General features: G+C 44.3%; 1 protein-coding gene across 13 annotated transcripts in view; it reads right to left on the reverse strand.

Annotated features, from left to right (window-relative positions):
- LOC106579657 (receptor-type tyrosine-protein phosphatase mu) overlaps positions 1-22,357 on the reverse strand; it is a 283,633-nt gene that overhangs the window by 53,085 nt on the left and 208,191 nt on the right. For 7 of the 13 annotated variants that reach the window (XM_082965986.1, XM_014159789.2, XM_014159785.2 and 4 more), the window contains 2 exons: positions 19,706-19,735; positions 670-827 (listed from right to left, as the gene is read on the reverse strand). In XM_082965986.1, coding sequence (XP_082822112.1) covers positions 670-827; positions 19,706-19,735 — 188 coding nt within the window. The remainder of the gene's footprint in view (positions 1-669; positions 828-19,705; positions 19,736-22,357) is intronic. The other 6 variants (XM_014159791.2, XM_082965987.1, XM_045702732.2 and 3 more) reach the window with 1 other exon arrangement.

Here is a 22,357-nt window from a genome sequence, read left to right on the forward strand (position 1 = left end):
AAAAATCTATCGATGTGCTCTTGTGCAAGGCACTTAACCCTAATCAATCATGTAAATCGCTCTGGATAAGAGCATCTTCTAAATGAATCCAATTTAAAAAAAGTTGATCTACCCCTCTCCCCCACTCATGTGTCAACATGGGATACCCATAGAAGGAAATAAAAGGCTAGTAAGAGGTAAGAAGGGTTTGAAATAGGCACAGGATCAAAAACAAAGATTAAAGCATTGACAGCTTTGGAAAATTAAGGGAGATCTGAGACGATAAGTCCTTATTTAGATGCTGTATCGGCAAATTCTAGTCGAGCTGCCTAATAAGTAAACAAAACTGAAGACATTTCTAACATGCTTGGGTATCGAGGGTTTTGCAAGAGCCTTTCACATGACTTGATCATTGATAAAACAGAATTTGTTTAGAATTTGAAGAAATTGCTCTAATGTACCAGTGTTAATCTATGTTCCTATATATAGCCTTTTAACACTACTGTGCCCACCTAAACCAAAAATGTTTTTCTTTTCACATTGTCCTTTCCCCTACGGTTCCAGTGACTATTGTGAATGTGTAACCAGGCCAGCTTGGTACAGCTTGGTTTGGCTGGGTTCAGCTCAGTGTGAAAAGCCTTCCATAATCCCCGGCCACCAATCCACAATGCCCTGGTGTTAGACACTCACTTCTCCCGTTGAGTGTGTGGCTGTGGGTGTCCATGAAGGAGATGGCCTCATCACAGTTGGTGCCCTGCTCTGTGTAGCTCTTGTCCATGGAGTTCACCATCACCGTCATCTCCTGTCGTGTGCTGCTCAGTGTCTCCTTGCGCTTCTTGGCCAGTTTCCTGGTTTCATACCAAACACAATAGAAAGAAGAAAGGGTCACAGGGGAAAACACTGAAAAGCTAGTGATATAGTAAGCAATGCGCTAAATACGTATCATAATCAAGCCTCATATTGACATGATCTGGTTCATTCCTGGCTCCAACTAAGATTCGTTTTATATTACGCCTCATATTGACATGATCTGGTTCATTCCTGGCTCCAACTAAGATTCGTTTTATATTACGCCTCATATTGACATGATCTGGTTCATTCCTGGCTCCAACTAAGATTCGTTTTATATCACGCCTCATATTGACATGATCTGGTTCAAACCTGGCTCCAACTAAGATTTGTTTTATTTCAAATACTATTATGGATTTCATTGAGCCTGCGATTTGAACCCAGGTCTGCTGTGGTTGTTCTCTTACATCACATCAGGCCTTGCTGTGGCTAGCAATTCATGTCTCCTCATGAAGTGGAGATGGACAGCGGAGATGAAATCTAGGCTGCATCCAAACAGTGTGACAAACTAGCTACCTTTCTCCTCATTCAACCCAGAGGCTACACTGTATATTTTGCTGCCATATCCCCCAGAGTGTCATGTAAACACAGGCACAGATCCTGACTCTTAGGGCAGGGCGTTGGGCTGGGCCAGATCCTGACTCTTAGGGCAGGGCGTTGGGCTGGGCCAGATCCTGACTCTTAGGGCAGGGCGTTGGGCTGGGCCAGATCCTGACTCTTAGGGCAGGGCGTTGGGCTGGGCCAGATCCTGACTCTTAGGGCAGGGCGTTGGGCTGGGCCAGATCCTGACTCTTAGGGCAGGGCGTTGGGCTGGGCCAGATCCTGACTCTTAGGGCAGGGCGTTGGGCTGGGCCAGATCCTGACTCTTAGGGCAGGGCGTTGGGCTGGGCCAGATCCTGACTCTTAGGGCAGGGCGTTAGGCTGGGCCAGATCCTGACTCTTAGGGCAGGGCGTTAGGCTGGGCCAGATCCTGACTCTTAGGGCAGGGCGTTAGGCTGGGCCAGATCCTGACTCTTAGGGCAGGGCGTTAGGCTGGGCCAGATCCTGACTCTTAGGGCAGTGCGTTAGGCTGGGCCAGATCCTGACTCTTAGGGCAGGGCGTTAGGGTGGGCCAGATCATGACTCTTAGGGCAGGGCGTTAGGTTGACCAACTAAGGGAGATTCTAGAAAACAAGGACGCCCTTAAATAGAGTACCTGCTGGCCCACTCCCTGCTAATGTAGTCTCCTGGGGCCCCATGTCAGCGGCTAGGACAACAGTCTCGCGCACAGAGAGACAGACGATACTTAAAGCGGATTGGATACTTAAAGTCTCCCCAGTCCAGTTCAGCTATGGCTTGTCCTCCATTGCAGGGGGAGACTGTAGAGTAGACGTTAAATGTAGTTGTCAGAGAAAGGGGGATGCTGTGTTTTCGGCAGGAGCAACACAGGGGCCAAGGGAGGTTAACGCAAAGGGGTTGTCATCTTAGGAAACAGTGGTGTGGTTTCAGAAGGCTGAAACCCGTGTGATAGAGAGTGGGGCAGATCGATAGAAATACAAATGGCATCAGCCACTAGTATTCTATACTCTATGGGCTGATCACACTCATTGGAGAGAACCGCAAACAGGCCAATGAGAACGTCTGCTTTCCAACGGACTAACCCTTTCCTTTTGAGCTGAAAGCTTGCATTGAGTTCATAGCACTTAAGACATACTTTCAAAGTAAAAACATTGGGTTTACAAATGGGATCCATTTTCCACTTAGCTCTTTTTCCTCTACAAGCTTAATCAGGCCAAATCGTAGCATTTCAGAGCGCTCTCTCTCGCTAATGTTGCTTTTCCTCGCGCTCCAGCTGTATGGGTCAACAAAGAGCATGTGTGTGAACGGTGCCTTTGCAAGCGCCCAGCTGGCAGTAACAGAAAGACCTTGGTGAAGCCTTCATTAGGGGCCAGCCACTCCCCACAAGCGCCCATCAGTCCCCCTCTGTGTCGTGATCACTGTGCTTTTATGGGGGGCTGAGAAAGTGCAGTGTATGCCCCGTTTGCAAGCCAAGGCAGTCAGTGAGGGGTGCCAGACATTTTGCCAGCCCTGAGATGGCGCTGTGATACCGGGGTCTACGAGGCTGGCATAGGACCCTGCAGACTCTGGCGAGAGCCAACTTTCCACCAAAACACCGTAGCGATGCCAACCCTGTCCTGGCTATTCCTCACTAACGACTCCTGAGTGAAAACAGCCCAGCCTCCTTACACCCCAGCCTCCTTACCAACCATCAGCAGCAAATAGCAAAAATCTAAATGGGACGCTGCCCAGGCAACCTGTACCTGAGAATTTCTCATTTCCAGGTGGGTAGTAAATGCCTCTGAATCCCATCCAAAGTGTCCATATTCTCCAGCCTCCATTTGCAGTGACCAATGTCCATTTGAATGCAGCCAGATGCATTAGAATGCCATCTGCCTGCTCTTCTTGTTCACTTTCTCCCTCTCCCATTCCTCCTGAGGGGTGGGGGGGCTAGGAGTTGGCCTTCTCTAATGGAGCCCCCCCAGCGTTAAGTGGTCTAAAACGGGGCCCGACCCCATCTTGCAGTCAGAGCATTAAACATAAATGAATGAAAGTCATATCACCCTCTCTCTCTCTCGCGCTCATTCTGCTCCTCTCTGCCGCCCGCCCGTCTCTTTAGATGCTCAAGGTCAGTCGATCCAGCATTTATACGAATGGAAGGAAAGAGAAACTATATTTTGCTCTTTCACCCTACTTCGCCGGAGGGGTTTTACCGATGCACACAGTGAATGAGTAATGCAAGTGGGTCTTCTCCAACTGTCAGGTTGAGCTAAACTTCTGAGAAGTATCCACAGGCAGGTCCATTTTTAATTTGTAGATGAACTCTAATCCTTTGGTATCTAAAGTTCTAAAACTCTCGCTCTGGCCCCCACATGTGTTGTATCCACCTTGGAGATGATGCCACCTTCCCTATATAACCTAGCGCTCTCCCTGCTTCCCTATATAACCTAGCGCTCTCCCCGCTTCCCTATATAACCTAGCGCTCTCCCCGCTTCCCTATATAACCTAGCGCTCTCCCTGCTTCCCTATATAACCTAGGATCTCCGCTGCTTCCCTATATAACCTAGCGCTCACCCTGCTTCCCTATATAACCTAGCGCTATCCCTGCTTCCCTATATAACCTAGCGCTCTCCCTGCTTCCCTATATAACCTAGCGCTCCCCCTGCTTCCCTATATAACCTATAGCTCTCCCTGCTTCCCTATATAACCTATAGCTCTCCCTGCTTCCCTATATAACCTAGCGCTATCCCTGCTTCCCTATATAACCTAGAGCTCTCCCTGCTTCCCTATATAACCTAGAGCTCTCCCTGCTTCCCTATATAACCTAGAGCTCTCCCTGCTTCCCTATATAACCTAGAGCTCTCCCTGCTTCCCTATATAACCTAGAGCTCTCCCTGCTTCCCTATATAACCTAGAGCTCTCCCTGCTTCCCTATATAACCTAGAGCTCTCCCTGCTTCCCTATATAACCTAGCGCTCTCCCTGCTTCCCTACATAACCTAGCGCTCTCCCTGCTTCCTTATATATTCTAGCATCCTGCCTGCTTCCCTATATAACCTAGCGCTCGCCCTGCATCCCTACACAACCTAGCGCTCTCCCTGCTTCCCTATATAACCTAGCGCCCTCCCTGCTTCCCTACACAACCTAGCGCCCACCCTGCTTCCCTACACAACCTAGTGCCCTCGCTGCTTCCCTACACAACCTAGTGCCCTCGCTGCTTCCCTACACAACCTAGCGCCCTCCCTGCTTCCCTACACAACCTAGTGCCCTTCCTGCTTCCCTACACAACCCTGCTTCCCTACACAATATAGGGCCCTCCCTGCTTCCCTACACAACCTAGCGCCCTCCCTGCTTCCCTACACAACCTAGCGCCCTCCCTGCTTCCCTACACAACCTAGGGCCCTCCCTGCTTCCCTACACAACCTAGCGCCCTCCCTGCTTCCCTACACAACCTAGGGCCCTCCCTGCTTCCCTACACAACCTAGCGCCCTCCCTGCTTCCCTATATAACCTAGCGCTCCCCCTGCTTCCCTATATAACCTAGCGCTCCCCCTGCTTCCCTATATAACCTAGCGCTCCCCCTGCTCCAGGCTGTACTCCACAGCATTTCTCCAGTTGGCTTTCATCAGCCTGATGTGCACTTCTGACATGCAGAACTGTAGACTGGGCAGAGCGGTCATCTGGAGAGGCCCAGGCGGGATGACACAGGCCTTCTCTACAGGTGAAGACTACATGACTAGCACTGTACATGGAGGCTTTCAACTCAACGTCTCAGAGTGTAAGTGCTGCTGACCTTGTCATTACAGACACTCTGTGAGAGCTGGCGATATGAGTGACAAGCACAATCTCGAGAGACAGGTATTCTATACTGAACAAAAATATAAACGCAACATGTAAAAAAAGTGTTGGTCCCATGTTTCAGGACCTGAAATAAAGATACGCAGAAATGTTCCATACGCACAAAAAGCTTATTGCTCAAATTTTGTGAAAAAACGTGTTTCCATCCCTGTTAGTGAGCATTTCTCCTTTGCCAAGATAATCCATCCACCGAACACGTGTGGCATGTCAAGAAGCTGATTAAACAGCACCTACCTTTTCTTAAAGATCTGTGAACAACATGTGAAATCCATACATTAGGGCCTAATGAATTTATTTCAAATTGCTTGATTTCCTTATATGAACTGTAACTTTGAAATTGTTGCATGTTGCGTTTATATTTTTGTTCAGTGTAATTAAGGCTATTTTCATAGTGCGTTTGAACAAATCTCCCCAGGCCCTAGTGATTGGGCTTTCTCTTTGAGAGCTAATTCAGCAGAGATCAGATTTATTAACTCTGCTACAGAAGTCTCAGCATCCAATTCATTGTAATAATTTCAAGAGATTTATTAGAAAATTAAGCAGACATAGATAAATCCCACAATATCCAATTGGATGCAAATAGACTCAGCGGATAAGCCAATATTGGGTCTGTTTGGTGTCTTAAACGAGCAGGTATTTCAAGTGAATGCAAATTTATATCTGCAATTAATATAATCTGATTTACTACAAGGGGATTTCAGACAGTAATACCACTCTGAAGAAGGGTGCAATATACCTCTAACTGCAGGAGCTTAAATCTTAGACACTGTAGCACTTTGCAAACACCCGCTTTGGAATTTACTGCCTCTTGTCATTTAAATCTGCATTCCTCTCAATTGCGAGGCGAGCCTGGGAGGCAGAGATTTGTCACTGAGTGGTCGCGCTCTCCTCTTTCTCTCTTTGCACTTAAGGAACAAATTAAAGTGTCTGGGAAGAGCCTTTTGAAATTACAGAAGGAGATGGTTATCGCAGAAACTCTATTGAGCCAATTTAGTGAATTCATGTTGCCGAGCGGGAGACAAGTCATACCCAGTTTCTTTTAAATTGGAGGCAAAACTCCAGCACAAACGCTTCATGGATCACTGGCTAGATGCGAGATAAAAAGGGTCTCAGACAAAGAAAAACAATAACACAAAGGAGAGAAAACAATGGAAAATTTGTGAAGGGAAGGACAATGCTGGATTATTATATGGGCCCCATCTTCTTTGTCGTGGCAGAGAGATTTCTTAGAATTTGGTGAGGAGGAATGTGATTTTCTCAAGGTGGTTAACAGCTTGAGTGTTCAGCCTCCACTTAATGGTGTTCTACCTGCCTGATGGGGGAAGCGTGGCGGGGTATAATTGTCTTTCCCTCTGCCTTTACTGTGGTAAACACAGCCACTCAGCGCTGAGACGGCATGCGATCCCTAAAAAGCCGGAGAGAATGACTAGTGGCTAATGGACAGCTATGAGTTAATGAAGCTCTCCCGCCACCGTCGCCGAACCAATCTGCTTGGATTGGATTTCGCAGCCGGCTCGCTCCGTATGGCAGTGCCCGACTCCCCGCTGCCACCAAACATCTATTTGAGTGGGAGGCCCTCGACAGGAAGCTAATAGTTTTAACTGTTCCTCCAAATTTGTTTGCTGTGAAAAGTGACATTTAATGCACCTTGTCATCTCGCTGGGTAATAGGTGATTTAGTATGGGGGTTGGAGGAGAGGGAGCTTCGGTTTCTAGCATGGCTTCCTTCCGTCTTGGAGCGCAGGGTGCAATGTGAACAATGGCTACCCGGGGAAAGATTAAGTACTACTCCTACTCTGTAATTGAATCTTAGTGTTTAATGGTTGACATTAGGGCCCCGGCGGTGTCGACGCTTGTTTAATTCGGCAGAATGAGAAAAAAAACAAGTTGCTGCAATTTCCGTGTTTTTGTTGACTTCATTTACTTGTTTATTTTTTCTCATGAGAAATGAGAAAAAAGAAAAATGAGAAAAAAAACAAGTTGCTGCAATTTCCGTGTTTTTGTTGACTTCATTTACTTGTTTATTTTTTCTCATTCTCTTTCTTAGTTTTTAATAAAGAGAGCTAATCAGAGGGTGTCAAAGTTAATGACGTGGAATAGAACAATCCAGGCAACATGAATGCTTGGGAGGTGACAAACGCTCACAGGCCAAGGTTTCCCCATCTGCATGCAATCAGGAGACTATAGAGTTACCGTGAAAAAATAAACAAATAAATAATAATAATAATAATAATAATAATAATAATAGAGTTAACGTGCTGACAGCAGCAGCATTGACAGATTGGACAGGAATAACTAAGTGCATTCCTTACCTTGAGATAGAATGGTAAACTGTGAATTAAAACAAACAGCTGTAGTTTAGATCGGTATGCATTAGTCTTAGCTAGGCCTACTACAAAGACAGAGAGGCCTACAGAGACTGAAGAGGTAGTGTGCACAGTATGACTTTTTAAAAGAGTTTAAAACTTGAGTTTCTCAAGGCAATGCAAAATGGCATTTACTTTCACTAACCCTGTCCCGATGTTCAAATCCAATTCTTGCTTGGGGACTTTGGCAAATAGGGGAAAGATGCTTCCTTCTCCTTTTCATTTAAGACGCTTGCGCCTTTCTAAAAAGGGCCTGTGTTTCATGTACCCACCCGGGAGAGCGGGCGATTGAAACCCTTCCCCAAACAGCTGCAGGATTTGACAAAGCGCAGTGGCACAGCCCATTTCCCTGCAAATGTCAGGACTCGATCTGTCTCGGGGAGCGGCGGTGGAGAGCGAGTGCAAAGAAAATTGAAAATAAATGTGAAAGTGCTCCTCACAGTCTCTCCAATCAGGGAAAAAAATGTCACGAAGGTAGAGGGACTGATGTGTTGCCCAAGGTGTTGGATCGATGGGTCCCCTGATTTTGCCAGAGGAGCACAGGGTTGGAGGTTCAGAAATACTTTGAGAGGTTCAGGTGAACATAGGAGGGGGGGCAGTAAGATTTTGTCCAAACTTACAAGTACTGCAAGAGCTTCCAGTGAAAGGTCTCACTTCAAAGTACAAAAAAGTTCCACTAACGATGTTCCACAAGAGTTTATTTTGTTCTGCTAAGTGCTCACAGGCTGAACCTTTCAGCCCAACCCTAAAAAATGATCTGGTGTCAAGATTGACTAAAAGAAGAGAATGAAAGAACGCTAGCCATCTTGGCTCAGTGAGGCACCGCCGGGGCGGGGGATGACAAATGACAGATTGTCTCCACTTTGTGACAGTGTGGCTGTCATCAATCCCGACAGAGGAAGCGGCGGCGTGCTGCGCTGCTGAAGGGGCTGGGTGATGAGTGACACTGGCAGAGTAGGAGGGAAGCGCACGGCTTCACATGAGAGATTCCCTTTAATGGGCGTGTTGGTTGGCAAAGTAGGCTGGCACACACACAGGTGGGTAGAGACCCTGCTGGGGTACAGTGCAGAAGTTGCAAAGGCGGCATCGTGAAGAGGCCTTGCTCGCTAAATGCTAATATTTTCTGCTGCTAGTGTACAAGATTTGCACTATCTATACGTAAGCTACAGACGTTTTCGCATTGGTGGAATAGTTAGAAAAAAACGTTTTTAGGGGGATGGAGGGGATTATAGCCTCCCGTTATAAAACACAAACTTAAAAAAAACTACCTGAATCAACAGAATGAATCCAGACAGGCGGACAAATTAAAAGCGGGTGAACGGGGAGAGTGATGCAGGGGAATGGGGAGAGAGATCCAGGGGCTGAGTGGAGAGATACAGTATGAGCTATGGTTGTAGTTATGGTTGTTTACCTCCCCCCCCCACCATCGCTACATGAGAGCTCCCATCCATGGCCCACATGCATACCTAATGCCACAGCCTGGTCACAACACTCCCCACGTACCCCTCCGAGTCGCTGAGTTTCTCTCCAACGCTATACTAGATATTTTTATTTTATCCCTTTCTATTCCAGATCTTTGCAGAAGCGTAACCTTTTGGGGCCGTTTAAAGTTCAACCTGAAAAAACCCTACCTCCGAATGGAATCAGATGACGAGAGAAGGAAAATGGAAAAAGAAGACTATAGGCTTTTAACACTAGAAGAGCATTGCCTTCAGCCTATAAGTACCAGCTAGAGCACGTTGAGAACATTGACAGGTGTCTCATTTAGATTATGCATTAGATGCATATCAACCCGCAAGGTGTGCAAACATAAAGCACCAAGGCTTGATAAATAGTACATAAACAATTGTAAAGCATGAAATGCATGAAGAAATATTCATGGAAATATATCCATGTAGAAATATAACAATAGTTATTTGTTTAGATAGTGAAGGATGTGTTTTGTATAATTCTACAAAGTCCTAATGAAAAACGTAGCCATAAAGCCTATTTTGGATACTTCCAGCCAAGGACACATGCATTCTAACAGTCTAATAAATGCATTTCATATATTCTATCAGAAGAAGAAGAATTTGGTTGTGTTTACAGAAATAACTATTTCAAAGAACATAACAGCATTTTCATTAGTTTATGTTACTGTAGGCCCCTCAACCTCAACGCTGTAAATCGAAGCCAGATCCACTGCGTTTTTTTGTCATTGTTTCCCTCTAATCAGGGACTGATTTAGACCTGGGACAACAGGTGTCTGCAATTAATGGTCAGGTAGAACAGAAAACTAGCAGGCTCCGGACCTCGTAGGGTCAGAGTTCAATAACCCTGCTCTAATCTAGAAGTAAAAACGACAAACCCCTAGTTCAAGTCCATCAAAGAAGTCCATTAGAATTTAGTTTTGGCAGGTCAAAGGAAACAGTGTGGAAATAAGAAAATACATTAATTTACAGTATGTTACTAGTCTGCTTAGCAGCCAGAGCAACGCAGCCACACCAGTGGTCATGTGCTGAACGCTGGGACAGTGCAGATATTCTTGAAGTGAAATTTTGGAAATAGAGCTGCACCTCTTGAATTTTGAGAGTTAATTGACAAAAGTAAGGGCCATATAAACGCTCTTTCTGATACAATATAGAAATCAAAATGTTTTACCTGCATGTGACTCTGAAGGAGGATTTGATAAAGTGATGCTCCCTTCCCTGCATCTGCAAATTACAAGTTGCGCCAATCTCTTCATGTACAATTTGACACCTAATAATACTGTCAATTAGACTATTGCCAATTGAATCTTGTCTACAGGCTAACTATGTGTGAAATATGTTTTTTATTTGTTTAGGTGTAGTTTCGATGGGCTGACTGGCATCGTTTGTTTCCCCTTGCTCATCAACTTGGATAGAGTCAAGGACATGTTTCACATTATTACAAAGGTGTACTGCAACACATAGCGTGTTTTTGTTTCCCTTACAATACATGTCCTAGCATTATAGTAAATAAAACAGTCTCTTAAAAGCTTATTTTTACCAAGTAAAACATAAGAATGCTATCAACCCGCAAGGCACTCAGTCAAATGATTAACATGAGGGCCAACGATGATAGGCATGACAAAATCATCATTACACTATTGTTGTTCTAAATTAAATCCACCTCTTCACCCTCCTCATCATTCAGTTAGGCCTCATTTAAATTTGATTGTGAAGTAACATACACAATTATCGCCCATTGCTCAATTTGTCATTCATTCAGTGGGCTGGCATCGTTTGCTTCCCTTCGCTCATCAACTTGGGATAGTCAACGATATGTTTTGCATTATTCTACTGCAACACGCAGCATATTTTTGTTACCATTACAATACATTTGATTAGTTCGAGTTCTAGTAAATAAAACAGCTTATTAAAATTAAAATTAAAATGAAATAAAAGTAAAATGTAAAAGAAAATAATAATCAACCTGCAAGGTGCGCGGTCAAATTATTTGCTATATACACGAGTGCCAAAGCTGATAAAAAGGCATAACAATCTCATCATTACGCAATTGTCTTTCTAAATGAAATGAACCTCTTCAAACTCATCATTCAGTTAGGCCTAATTTCAATTAAAATAACAAGCACAGTTATCACCCATTCATCCATTTGTCATTCATTCAGTGAAGAGATAAAGACGCATTAGTGCCTAGCTGGGTATCAATGTCCTACAGTGCATTATCTTGACCGGTTAAGTTGGGAATAGGTATTAAATAAATACATTTTTAAAAAAACTGTTAAAAATGCTCTTTTCTGTTTGTGATTTCTAAATTCTGACAAATGAGCAATGTAAAATACAAATATTTACTTAATATTTATTTATTTAATATTACTTTTTTGGGGGGAGATTTTTTTAAATTTACAATATCAAACCTTAGTGGCCGTTGGCCTATGGCGGTTCTAGTGTTAAAGAGAAAGAACACATTTTTTCCCCCTCTTTGCCCACAAACAGATAAATAAAAGCATAAAAGCTCCTGCCGTGTTGGTCACCGATGGCCCCTAGGCAACAGGAGAAGGAGGCAGAGGAGAAAGGTACCCTACACTGGAGCGAGGCATTCTGTTCAAGGCAGCAGGCAGAGAGAGCGCTGCATAAAACCCATTCTAGTTGTCGTTTTGCCAAGATAAATCTTAATGGTTGGCAGTGGGGGCTCTGGAACTCCAGCGGTGGGGCCCGAGGCAATGGCTGTGGACAGACACAGAGACCTGCTGGAGATGGCCTGTAATGTCTCACCATTATCAGAGTGCCATAAAACCACAGAAGGAGCGGTGTGTGACCTGCGAGGTTAATGTCCACTAAAGGCGCTTATCAGGGATTCATAATATCATTAAAGAATGACAACGACTGGGACTGAAGAAAAGCAGTGGTACTTGGAAATATATCCTTTCATATAGTAGCCTTTGATTAGAGATAGCTACAGTGCCTTCAGAAAGTATTCATACCCCTTGACTTTTTCCACATTCTGTTGGGTTACAAAGTGGGATTAAAATTGATTTGTTATTTTTTGGTCAAAGATCTACACAAAATACTCTGTCAAAGTGGAAGAACATTTTATTAACACTAATATATCTTGATTAGATTCAACCCCATGAGACAATCAATACATGTTAGAATCACCTTTGGCTGCAATTATAGCTGTGAATCTTTCTGGGTAAGTCTCTAAGAGCTTTCCATAGCAGGATTGTGTAACATTTGCCCAATATTCTTCAAGTTCTGTCAAGTTGGTTGTTGATCATTGCTAAACAACAATGTTCAGGTCTTACCATAGACTTTCAAGTAGATTTAAGTCTAAACTGTAACTCTGCCACTCAGGAACATTCACCATCTTCTTGGTAACCAACTCCAGTGCAGATTTGGCCTTGTTTTTGTCCTGCTGAATGGTGATTTAATCTCCCAGAGTCTGGTGGAAAACATGCTGATCTAGGTTTTCCTCTAGGATTTTGCATGTGCAAATTTTGCATGTGCTCCATTCCATGTATTTTTTATCCTGAAAAAGTCCCCAGTCCTTAACGATTACAAGCATACCCATTACATGATGCAGCCATCACTATGCTTGAAAATATGGAGAGTGGTACTCAGTAATGTGTTGTATTGGATTTGCCCCATTGTAAAACCTCCCTGGTCTATGTGGTTGAATCTGTGTTTGAAATGAACTGCTCGACTGAGGGACCTTACAGATAACTGTATGTGTGGGGTACAGAGATGAGGTAGTCATTTCATGTCAAACACTATTATTACACAAAGAGAGAGTCCATGTAACTTAGCATATTTTCACTCCTGAGTTGATTTAGGCTTGGCATAACAAAGGGGTTGTAAACATTTAAAAAAAAAATATTCCACTTTGACATTGGGGTATTGTGTTACAGGCTGCAACAAAATGTGGGAAAAGTCAAGGGGTGTCAATACCCTAGTCTCTCGTTACAATAACACTGATACCCCTTTCACAAAGCTGTATTCTCCTTTCTGCCGCTATAACCTAGCAACGGGTACAGAGAGGAGTGCAACAGGTATGTTGCAACAATGTGAATATCAAGCGGATTTTAATGACATTTGAAAAAAAGAAATCCCACACAAAGAATAAATAGAATTAGAATAGAATTATATAATTGTTCAACAAGCATTTTGTCCTCATAAATTCATATTTCATGAACCTTGGCTTAACAAGTCCGTATAATTCACCATATTACAATACATTGAGTTCATTACAATAAGCTGTCATGTCTTTAACATGAAACAATAACACAGTGCACCATCATCTCCTCATTATTCAGTTGAGGAATGCATCTTTAATAGAATGTTGGAGATGCATGTTGCCAAACGCTGCATAAATATGTTTTACATATGACTAGGACTATCAGTGTGTAACAGTTTGAATCATTGCGGACTGTCGTCTACACTTGACATACTTCATGAAATCCCATGGTACAACAGAGTGGGGACTGATCTAGCTTCTCCTGGGGACAAACACATGTATTTGTATGTAGGGCTGATCATGTAGGAAGCGCATCAGAATGAGAGACTTGGGGCTACTGACGAAGTGTCAGCCAGCGCAGAAAGGGAGAGAGAGAAAGAGAGGGGGAGAGAGTGAGAGAGGGGCATCACCTCAAAGAAGAGCAGGTTCACTGGAAAATATCTAATCTGTCACAGTTTGATGGAAGGATGGAGGGATGGAAACATGGAAGAATGGAAAGACGGAAGGGAAGATCACAAGACCTCAACTCTGCTGAAAATGAACGTTAACAGCACCCTAGGTCTCACACCGAGTGTACAGTTGGGGTCCTTATTCCTCACTATTACACATGATCTACTGAGTAACAAAAACATCAAGACACACCCTGATTTGTGTGGCTATCCTATTTGATCATAACCAACTGTTTTTTCAAAGCCAAAATCAAAACCTAATTCCTAATGCACTGCAAGAATGTACATTTACATTTGTACTAAAGGAACTGGAACATTCCTGACGTCAATGAATCCTCCACATTCTCTACGATACCAGAACATTTTAAAAAACACAGCCCATACCCATAACATTGACCTATAAAGGATTTGACTGAGACGGCTCCATTTGCAATTTTAATTGGTCTTTATAGATGAATAAATAACAGGACGTCTGCCTGATGGTTTCTGTGATCTGTTGAGGGGAGGGACAGTGTGCGAGGGAGAGGGGAAATACTAAGCCATACCACTCAGACAGTTTAATGACAGTGTTGCAGGTGATGCTGGGAGGAAGCCTCCACATGAGCTGTACACACACAGAGAGAGACAGAGACTGAGACGAGACTAGCTATCCTCCTCACTGGCTAGCTAGTGTACCTCGGTGAAGGCAAATTCATTCAACCATGTAGAGAAACTAGGCTACATTCGAAACAAATCGTACATAGACATAAGAACCAGCTAGTGGAATTCATTGTATAAACAGCAGGCTGGCATGGGGATTAGCTGTTGACACCCTAGGGCACTATCCAACAGTCTAAATAACAGGCTGTTTTTGCACTTTATTAACAGACATATTTGTGTACACTCTCTTGTACCAACAAGTCACTGAAAAATAAAATATACCACTAAACCTAATGATGTTTGACCAGGGACTCTAAAGACGGAACCCTTTGCCATTCCTTCATGTAGAATCATGACATGTTACTCTTTAATATTTCAAGCTGCTTACACCCATTTCATAAAGCATGGTTGGTTCCATCAAGACTGTTTGGAAAGACATGTGCATATCTATCTAGACAGATATGTAGAGTATGTTTCCATGTTACAGATAGCTACATGCTATACAACCCTTTTCATTTACAGTATGTTGTGTCATTGATGGAAAAGGAAATGTCTCTTCTTACACAAAAAAATGGAAAAGCACTTCTACAAGCACACAGATATGATTGGACACTTGTTACAGTGTAACATTAATACTATGTTAGCTAGAATTCAGCTATAAGGTATGCTTTTCTATTCATTCCATTCAACCATCTGGAAAACCAAGGTTACTGAGAAGGAACTCAAAGCCTGGAAGATTGGAGAGAAAGACAACTTGTAATTTAGTGTCGCCTCAGTAATTGCCTAGCTGAAAATCAACAAAAAACAATAAACAGTCTTAAGAGATACTGGGGAAAAACACACCAACCCCCAAAAATGTGCGCGCGAGAGAGAGAAAGAGAAATGAAAACACCTAATTGAATGGCCAGCTCTCCCCCTACGGTAGCCTAACACACAAAATTAATGGGAAATGTAGTCGCCGAATCAAAGGCTTTATGTTCGTGGCGTGAGCAGTAATTTCTTACTTGTACTTGGATCTACACTTTGACTTCCGCTTACAATGGCGGCATCAGACAAGAGGCTGATCTAGTAACACTCCTGATCATGTCAGCAACACAAAGAGAAGAGCTCTTTTGGGCTCCCAAACCAAATGAATCTAGTCTCAATTGACTCTGGAGGCAGAGCTGAATTAAGACCGGGAGCTCTTAGAAATGTTCCAATCACCCCCGACACCGTTTACCAGAGTTTAAACCCTGAGGGTCACCAGTGTTGGCGGCACTTCCTTTATTCCCAAGAGAAAGAGCCCCTGTGTGACATCGGGCCTTCATTAGCCCCGGAGCCACAACACAAAAGCGTGCTCCACAACGACCCAACTGAACAACCCTCGACCCCTGATACAATGGCAGTTGGGTGTAGTAACTGGCTGCTGATACCATCAAACTGTAAACAGTCACCCATTTCATTAAGACCATGGGAAAATGGTGGCTTTAACAGGCAAACAACGTGTCCCCATTTTCCATCCCACTCCAGTTCCTCTAGTCAGATCATATAACGTGAAGGTTCTATTGAGAACCTGAACACAGAACAGTACTTAGATGCTATTCTATAATCACATTACACACTCCAATGGGCTGCTTATGAGGTTTGGCAACATTACTTACCACGCCGTTCATAGACATATGCACTTTAGGGGTTATGTATGCTAATCGAATGAGAAACGGGAGAGTGACATTAACGTATCGCAGGGTGACGTGAATGTAAACTGTGGTGAGGTGAAGACAGGGTCTGTGTACGCCAACCATTAGCACACAAACAGGGCTAGGAGTGTGTGTGTGTGTGTGTGTGCACGAGACACCTTTATTAGGTCCGCGGCGTGCAACTGCTGCCACCTCTCATGTAACGAGCATCAGAGAGGACGGCTTATTTGCGGCGTGTGCTGGCTGGGTGTTAAAGGCTAACGTTAGGCTAGCAGCCTGTAAATTCCCCTACTGGGCTTTGCCGCGGTCAAGAATGACCTGTCACCCTAATGACAAAGGGAGTTAAAGGACAACCTTGTCGAGTCTCCCAACAGACGGGCCAAATGGTCTTCTCGTCTTCCCACCACCTCCTCCTTTCTCCAAATTCCCTGCTCTTCTTCGGCATGACAGTGCCTGTCAGCCAGACAAATGCGCATTCCATTGTTGCAATTAATTTCATTCTTGTTCTGCGTGAAACCTTCCTTGTAGGATTTAATTAAGGTTTTGTTCACACGGCGGGCACACCTGGCTGCTTTAAGCTCACAGTTAAAATGGGCCCTTCTCTCTAGATTCCCTTGGAAGTGCTCACACATTCTGTCTCAGGTGTGTGTGTGTGTGTGTGTGTGTGTGTGTGTGTGTGTGTGTGTGTGTGTGTGCATGCGTATAGGAGTGTGTGAGAAAGAAAGAAGCGCCGGGGAGGGAAGATGGAGAGGAAGCGTCCCGCTCAGCTCATCCTTCATCCCAGACAGATACTCCTCTTGTTTTATCAAGATGTTTTACCATGCCTTCAGAAAAGGCTTCCAGGGAAATAATGGAGGGATCTTGGCGGTTCTGCATTAGTCACACAGCCAGGTTGCATCCCAACTGACACCCTAGTCACATATTTAGCACACAATGTTTTACTAAATGTTGTGCACTATATAGGGAATTGGGTGCCATTTGGGACGCAACAGCCTAAACTCAGCATTTAGCTCAGCTGGGATGTGGAACTTGAGAGGCCTTCAGGCTATAGGAGACCGTAGTGCTCTTTACCTTATAGCTCTTACCCAATCTAATACAACACTTCTACCTCATAGCAGTCCATTTAAACAAAGTATCATAGACTGTACCAATTACTACCTGATCTGTTCCACTTCAATGTATCCCAAAGGACCATTAGTAACGCTAATTTAAAAACTGGACAGACCTTGGCCTACCTTTGGAGTTAGCGAGTATAAAATGAAGTACAACTTTATATACTGTACAGATACAGGGAAGGAGGAGGGCTAGGTAGGTAAAATGGTGAATTGCCTCCATCTATCTCTCCTCAGAGACCTCTTGTTCTCTTTCCTTCTCCCCTGCCTCCACCTGTTCTGCCCTCTCTGCTGTAATTGGCACATGGCGCGTCGGATCAAAGACAAACTGCATTCAATATTTCATTAGAGCGCCGGGTGCGTGTGACTGCTCAATCTGAGGCGAGCGGCAAGCAACTCGCTGTTAAACATGAGCTTGGCTCGGCGGCCGACGCGAACTGAGCGGCATAATCTCACACCGTTTACCATATTACTCCTCCTTAAACGGCCAAGGAGAGAGAGGGGGAGAGGGAGGAAGAAGGAGAGAGAGGGGAAGAGCATGAGAGGAGACCAGGGAACCAGATACAGGGAGAGAAATAGATAAGGGGAGGAAGCGTGAGAACACGAGGGACAGAAAGGAGAAAGAGAAAAGTCGGAAGTCAGGAAAGACAGCACCACATCTCCCGCTTTAAGAATCCTGCTCATCCCTCTATGGGACAGTTAATTGGGCATAACAAACCAAACAGCATTTTCTGGAAGACACCAAGAAAACAACTCTCCTTTAGAAATCCAAGCAACAAGCTCCAAATATAGAGGGGAGGGGGGATATAACTAGAATCGAAAAATATAAAATGTCCTCATATCTGGGCTGTACAGTGCCTTCATAAAGTATTCAGACCCCTTTAATTTTTACACACTTTGTTAGGTCTTATTCTAAAATTGATTAAATTGTTTTTTTTCTCTTCTTGTCAATCTACACAATCTTCAATTTTTCATAAAAAAAAGGAAATATCACATTTACATAAATATTCAGACCCTTTGCTCAGTACTTTGTTGAAGCACTTTTGGCAGCGATTACAACCTCGAGTCTTCTTGGGTATGATGCTACAAGCTTGGCACACCTGTATTTGGGGAGTTTCTCCCATTCTTCTCAGATCCTGGGATCTTAGTCGGGTGTTGGGCTTTCCAAATCATGTCCAATCAACTGAATTTAGCACAGGTGGACTCAAATCAAGTTGTAGAAACATCAGGGATGATCAATGGAAACAGGATGCACCTGACCTCAATTTCATGTCTCATAGCAAAGGGTCTGAATACTTACATAAACAAGGTATTTTTTATTTATTTATAATAAATGAGCAAAAATGTATAAAAACCTGTTTTTCACTGTCATTATGTGTCGATTGCTGAGGATTTAAAAAAAAAAATGATTTTAGAATAAGGCTGTAACGTAACAAAATGTGGAAAAAGTCAAGGGGTCTGAATACTTTCCAAAGGCACTGTATGTGTTCTCTCCCTATGGATATTTAGCAGACTCTTATTCATAGCTGTAACTACAGCATAGCTGTAATACACAAGGCTTGCTACAGCCCTTCTTTGCTCCTTTGCCACCACACAGAGCGCATAGCATCATACACAGAGTGCATAGCATCATACACAAAGCTGTCGTCACCATCACAGTAGGCTTTTAGCACCACTGTACCAGGGTGCAGATGAGGAATGTACATGGTGTCAACAGTGCCTTGCAAAAACAACTGATCTAAAACATGGAGAAAAAAATGGAAAAATGAGCAGCACCGAAATGACCACGGACAGAGAGGATCATGGGAGTTGACGTGTTGAGGTGGATTCTGGGACATGGTTAGGCCAAGAGGCGAGTAGGACACAAAACTGACCCCCTCTCATTGTCTCATGCCTGCGCAGATATTCTGAAAATGGGACGGGCTGGGTTAGTTGGCCATTCCAATGGAGCAATGCTACTTGGGTTACAGAGAACACAGTTTCCCTCTTAGTCAATAAAGCACAAAATAATCTAGAAAGCACAATACAAGGAGAAAACGGAGTTCTCCATTTATGTTTATGGACAAGTATAGTAGTATCTACGTCTATAGGTTTTCTAACTGTTTTATAATAGTAGTGACTGGTCAAGGTCCCCTTTCAAACTACAGCATTGGCTGGAACGTCGTCACAATTTAGAAAGAAGCATTTTGCCTCATTTGAGTGTCAGTTTTTCAATTAATTTAGATCAATTATATATGTTATCCATTATTTATAAATGATCTGGTCAAAATGTTTGCAATTCCACTTTGATATTGGCAATTGGACTTCAAATTGGATCTTGAGGTGAGTAGATTAGCCATTAGCTTACGTTAGCTGCTAGCCGTTAGCTTACATTAGCTGCTAGCTGTTAGCTTACGTTAGCCAATGTTAGACCAATTAAGCCCTGGCTGGCAGTTTGAAAGGAGAGAAAAGTCACCAGAGGTTTCATGCATGGTAAATAAAGGTGGTGGTCGCAGATCGAGAAAGCATGGCACTAAGCGTTTTCAGTCACAAAGTGGGTTACTTACAGGTAGTAAGTGTAGGAGTGATAGGTTCTTCTGCCCAGTGGGGTGGTGGTAGGATATAAGCAGTGGTGGGGGACAGGAGGGGAAATGGAATGGAAGGAAAGGAAAAGGAAAAATATTAATGTACTGGAGAAAAATATATAGAAATGAAACCCACCAAAAAAGCACGATATGGAGGCATAAAGTGACGTTTTTTACGAGTACGACTGTGAGGGCAAGGTGGTTGCTTGGGGGGACAACGTCATGCGTGGAGGGGTAGAGGGTGAGGGCCCACAGAGTTACAACATTCAGTTACAGTGGGTGGGCAGAGTGACCTGTTGATTGGCAAGTCAGGTGTGCAGGTGTTGCAGGAGAGAATTGTAGGTAACATAGTTCATTAGTGGCAGGTTGACGTTTATTGTCATGAGTCTTACCCTGGAGGCAGAACTGAGCGATTTACGCTAGATGGGCCAGCTGCAAAGTCAAAATTGGCTATATCTTAAAAATGTAGGAAAACAAATATTAGCTTTTTGGTCTTAATTTCAGGTTATGGTTAGGTATTAGGGTTAGCAGTATGGTTAAGGTTAGGCTTAAAATCAGATGTTATGACTTTGTGGCTGTGCCAGCTAGTGACCACTCTGCAGAGCTGCCTCCAGGCCATGACAATAAAGGCCAACCTGCGCCTTAGTGAAGGTGAGAGGCTGTTATTGAGATGATAGGTGGGCTGTAGTGTTATTGGAGAGTGGGCGAGTGCAGGAAGAGGACAGGGGAGGAAGCTCATTGGAGCTGTGTTTAGAGAGCAAGTTTATCAGGAACTGGCTGGAATAACATGTTTGTACAACAGCAACTTTAATATTCAGAAACATATTCCTCTCCTTTTTCTTACATGTACTGTTTGACAATCCAAGAAGGAACAAACTAGAACATTGGCCAGTAATAACAAAAACAACACTAACGTTGACACTAGTTATTACTCTGAGACACAAGCCTCTACTTTTTCTTACACATACACTGTGTGACCATCAAGGACACAGCTAAACCATTGCTGATGTGGTTTGGTCCCTGATTCCCGATTAGAATCGCTGAAATAAAAAACGGTTAATAAAACATGAAGGTCATCATGATTTAATGAATAGTCATTGGATTGAAATACAGAACAATAGCTATACTGACAACCGTCCAGTATGAAACCACTTTACTACCCTTTAGATCAGGGGTTCCAAAATGTTTTCACTCAGGCCCCCATTTCAGTATTGGGCAACATCCTGTGCGCCCCCCCCCCCCCCCCCAGTTTTAAATGCTAATTTTTGTGCAATAAAAATCCATTTTGCCATGTATTGTGTATTCATGTGATATTTGTGTAATGTGTATGTAATAATGTGTATTCATGTGATATTTGAGTGACTCAAACATTACAACAAAATCTAGAGGCTAAAAAAACTAGCTAAAAAACACTAGCTGACATGGGCTAGGTGATCTGGACATTTCTGACAAGTTATTAATAGCTCTCTACAGTATGTAATGACTGACATGACAAGAGGAACTGATGATGCACTACCCAATTTAGAAATAGCACCTTGTGCACTCTACTATTACAACTTTCAAGCCTGCTGGTTTCCTGTTCTACCTGATAATTAATTGCACCCACCTGGTGTCCCAGGTCTAAATCAGTCCCAGATTAGATGAGGAGTAAAGATTGAGGGCTCTAGATACTGAGAGCAGGGTAGAGAACATACCCCAGAGAAATCTGACCAAACTCCCATTGCGCTACACCGTGCGTGTGGATGCAGTTTGGCTATCTGCTCAGCCTCCGCTTGTCTATCTGCTCAGCCTCCGCTTGTCTATCTGCTCAGCCTCCGCTTGTCTATCTGCTCAGCCTCCGCTTGTCTATCTGCTCAGCCTCCGCTTGTCTATCTGCTCAGCCTCCGCTTGTCTATCTGCTCTGCCTCCGCTTGTCTATCTGCTCTGCCTCCGCTTGTCTATCTGCTCTGCCTCCGCTTGTCTCTCTGCCTCCGCTTGTCTCTCTGCCTCCGCTTGTCTCTCTGCCTCCGCTTGTCTCTCTGCCTCCGCTTGTCTCTCTGCCTCCGCTTGTCTCTCTGCCTCCGCTTGTCTCTCTGCCTCCGCTTGTCTCTCTGCCTCCGCTTGTCTCTCTGCCTCCGCTTGTCTCTCAGCCTCCGCTTGTCTCTCTGCTCAGCCTCCGCTTGTCTCTCTGCTCAGCCTCCGCTTGTCTCTCTGCTCAGCCTCCGCTTGTCTCTCTGCTCAGCCTCCGCTTGTCTCTCGGCTCAGCCTCCGCTTGTCTCTCGGCTCAGCCTCCGCTTGTCTCTCGGCTCAGCCTCCGCTTGTCTATCGGCTCAGCCTCCGCTTGTCTATCGGCTCAGCCTCCGCTTGTCTATCGGCTCAGCCTCCGCTTGTCTATCGGCTCAGCCTCCGCTTGTCTATCGGCTCAGCCTCCGCTTGTCTATCGGCTCAGCCTCCGCTTGTCTATCGGCTCAGCCTCCGCTTGTCTATCGGCTCAGCCTCCGCTTGTCTATCGGCTCAGCCTCCGCTTGTCTATCGGCTCAGCCTCCGCTTGTCTATCGGCTCAGCCTCCGCTTGTCTATCGGCTCAGCCTCCGCTTGTCTATCGGCTCAGCCTCCGCTTGTCTATCGGCTCAGCCTCCGCTTGTCTATCGGCTCA

This window comes from Salmo salar, chromosome 19 (assembly GCF_965601325.2).
Source record: "Salmo salar chromosome 19, fSalSal1, whole genome shotgun sequence".
NCBI classification, from domain to species: domain Eukaryota; kingdom Metazoa; phylum Chordata; class Actinopteri; order Salmoniformes; family Salmonidae; genus Salmo; species Salmo salar.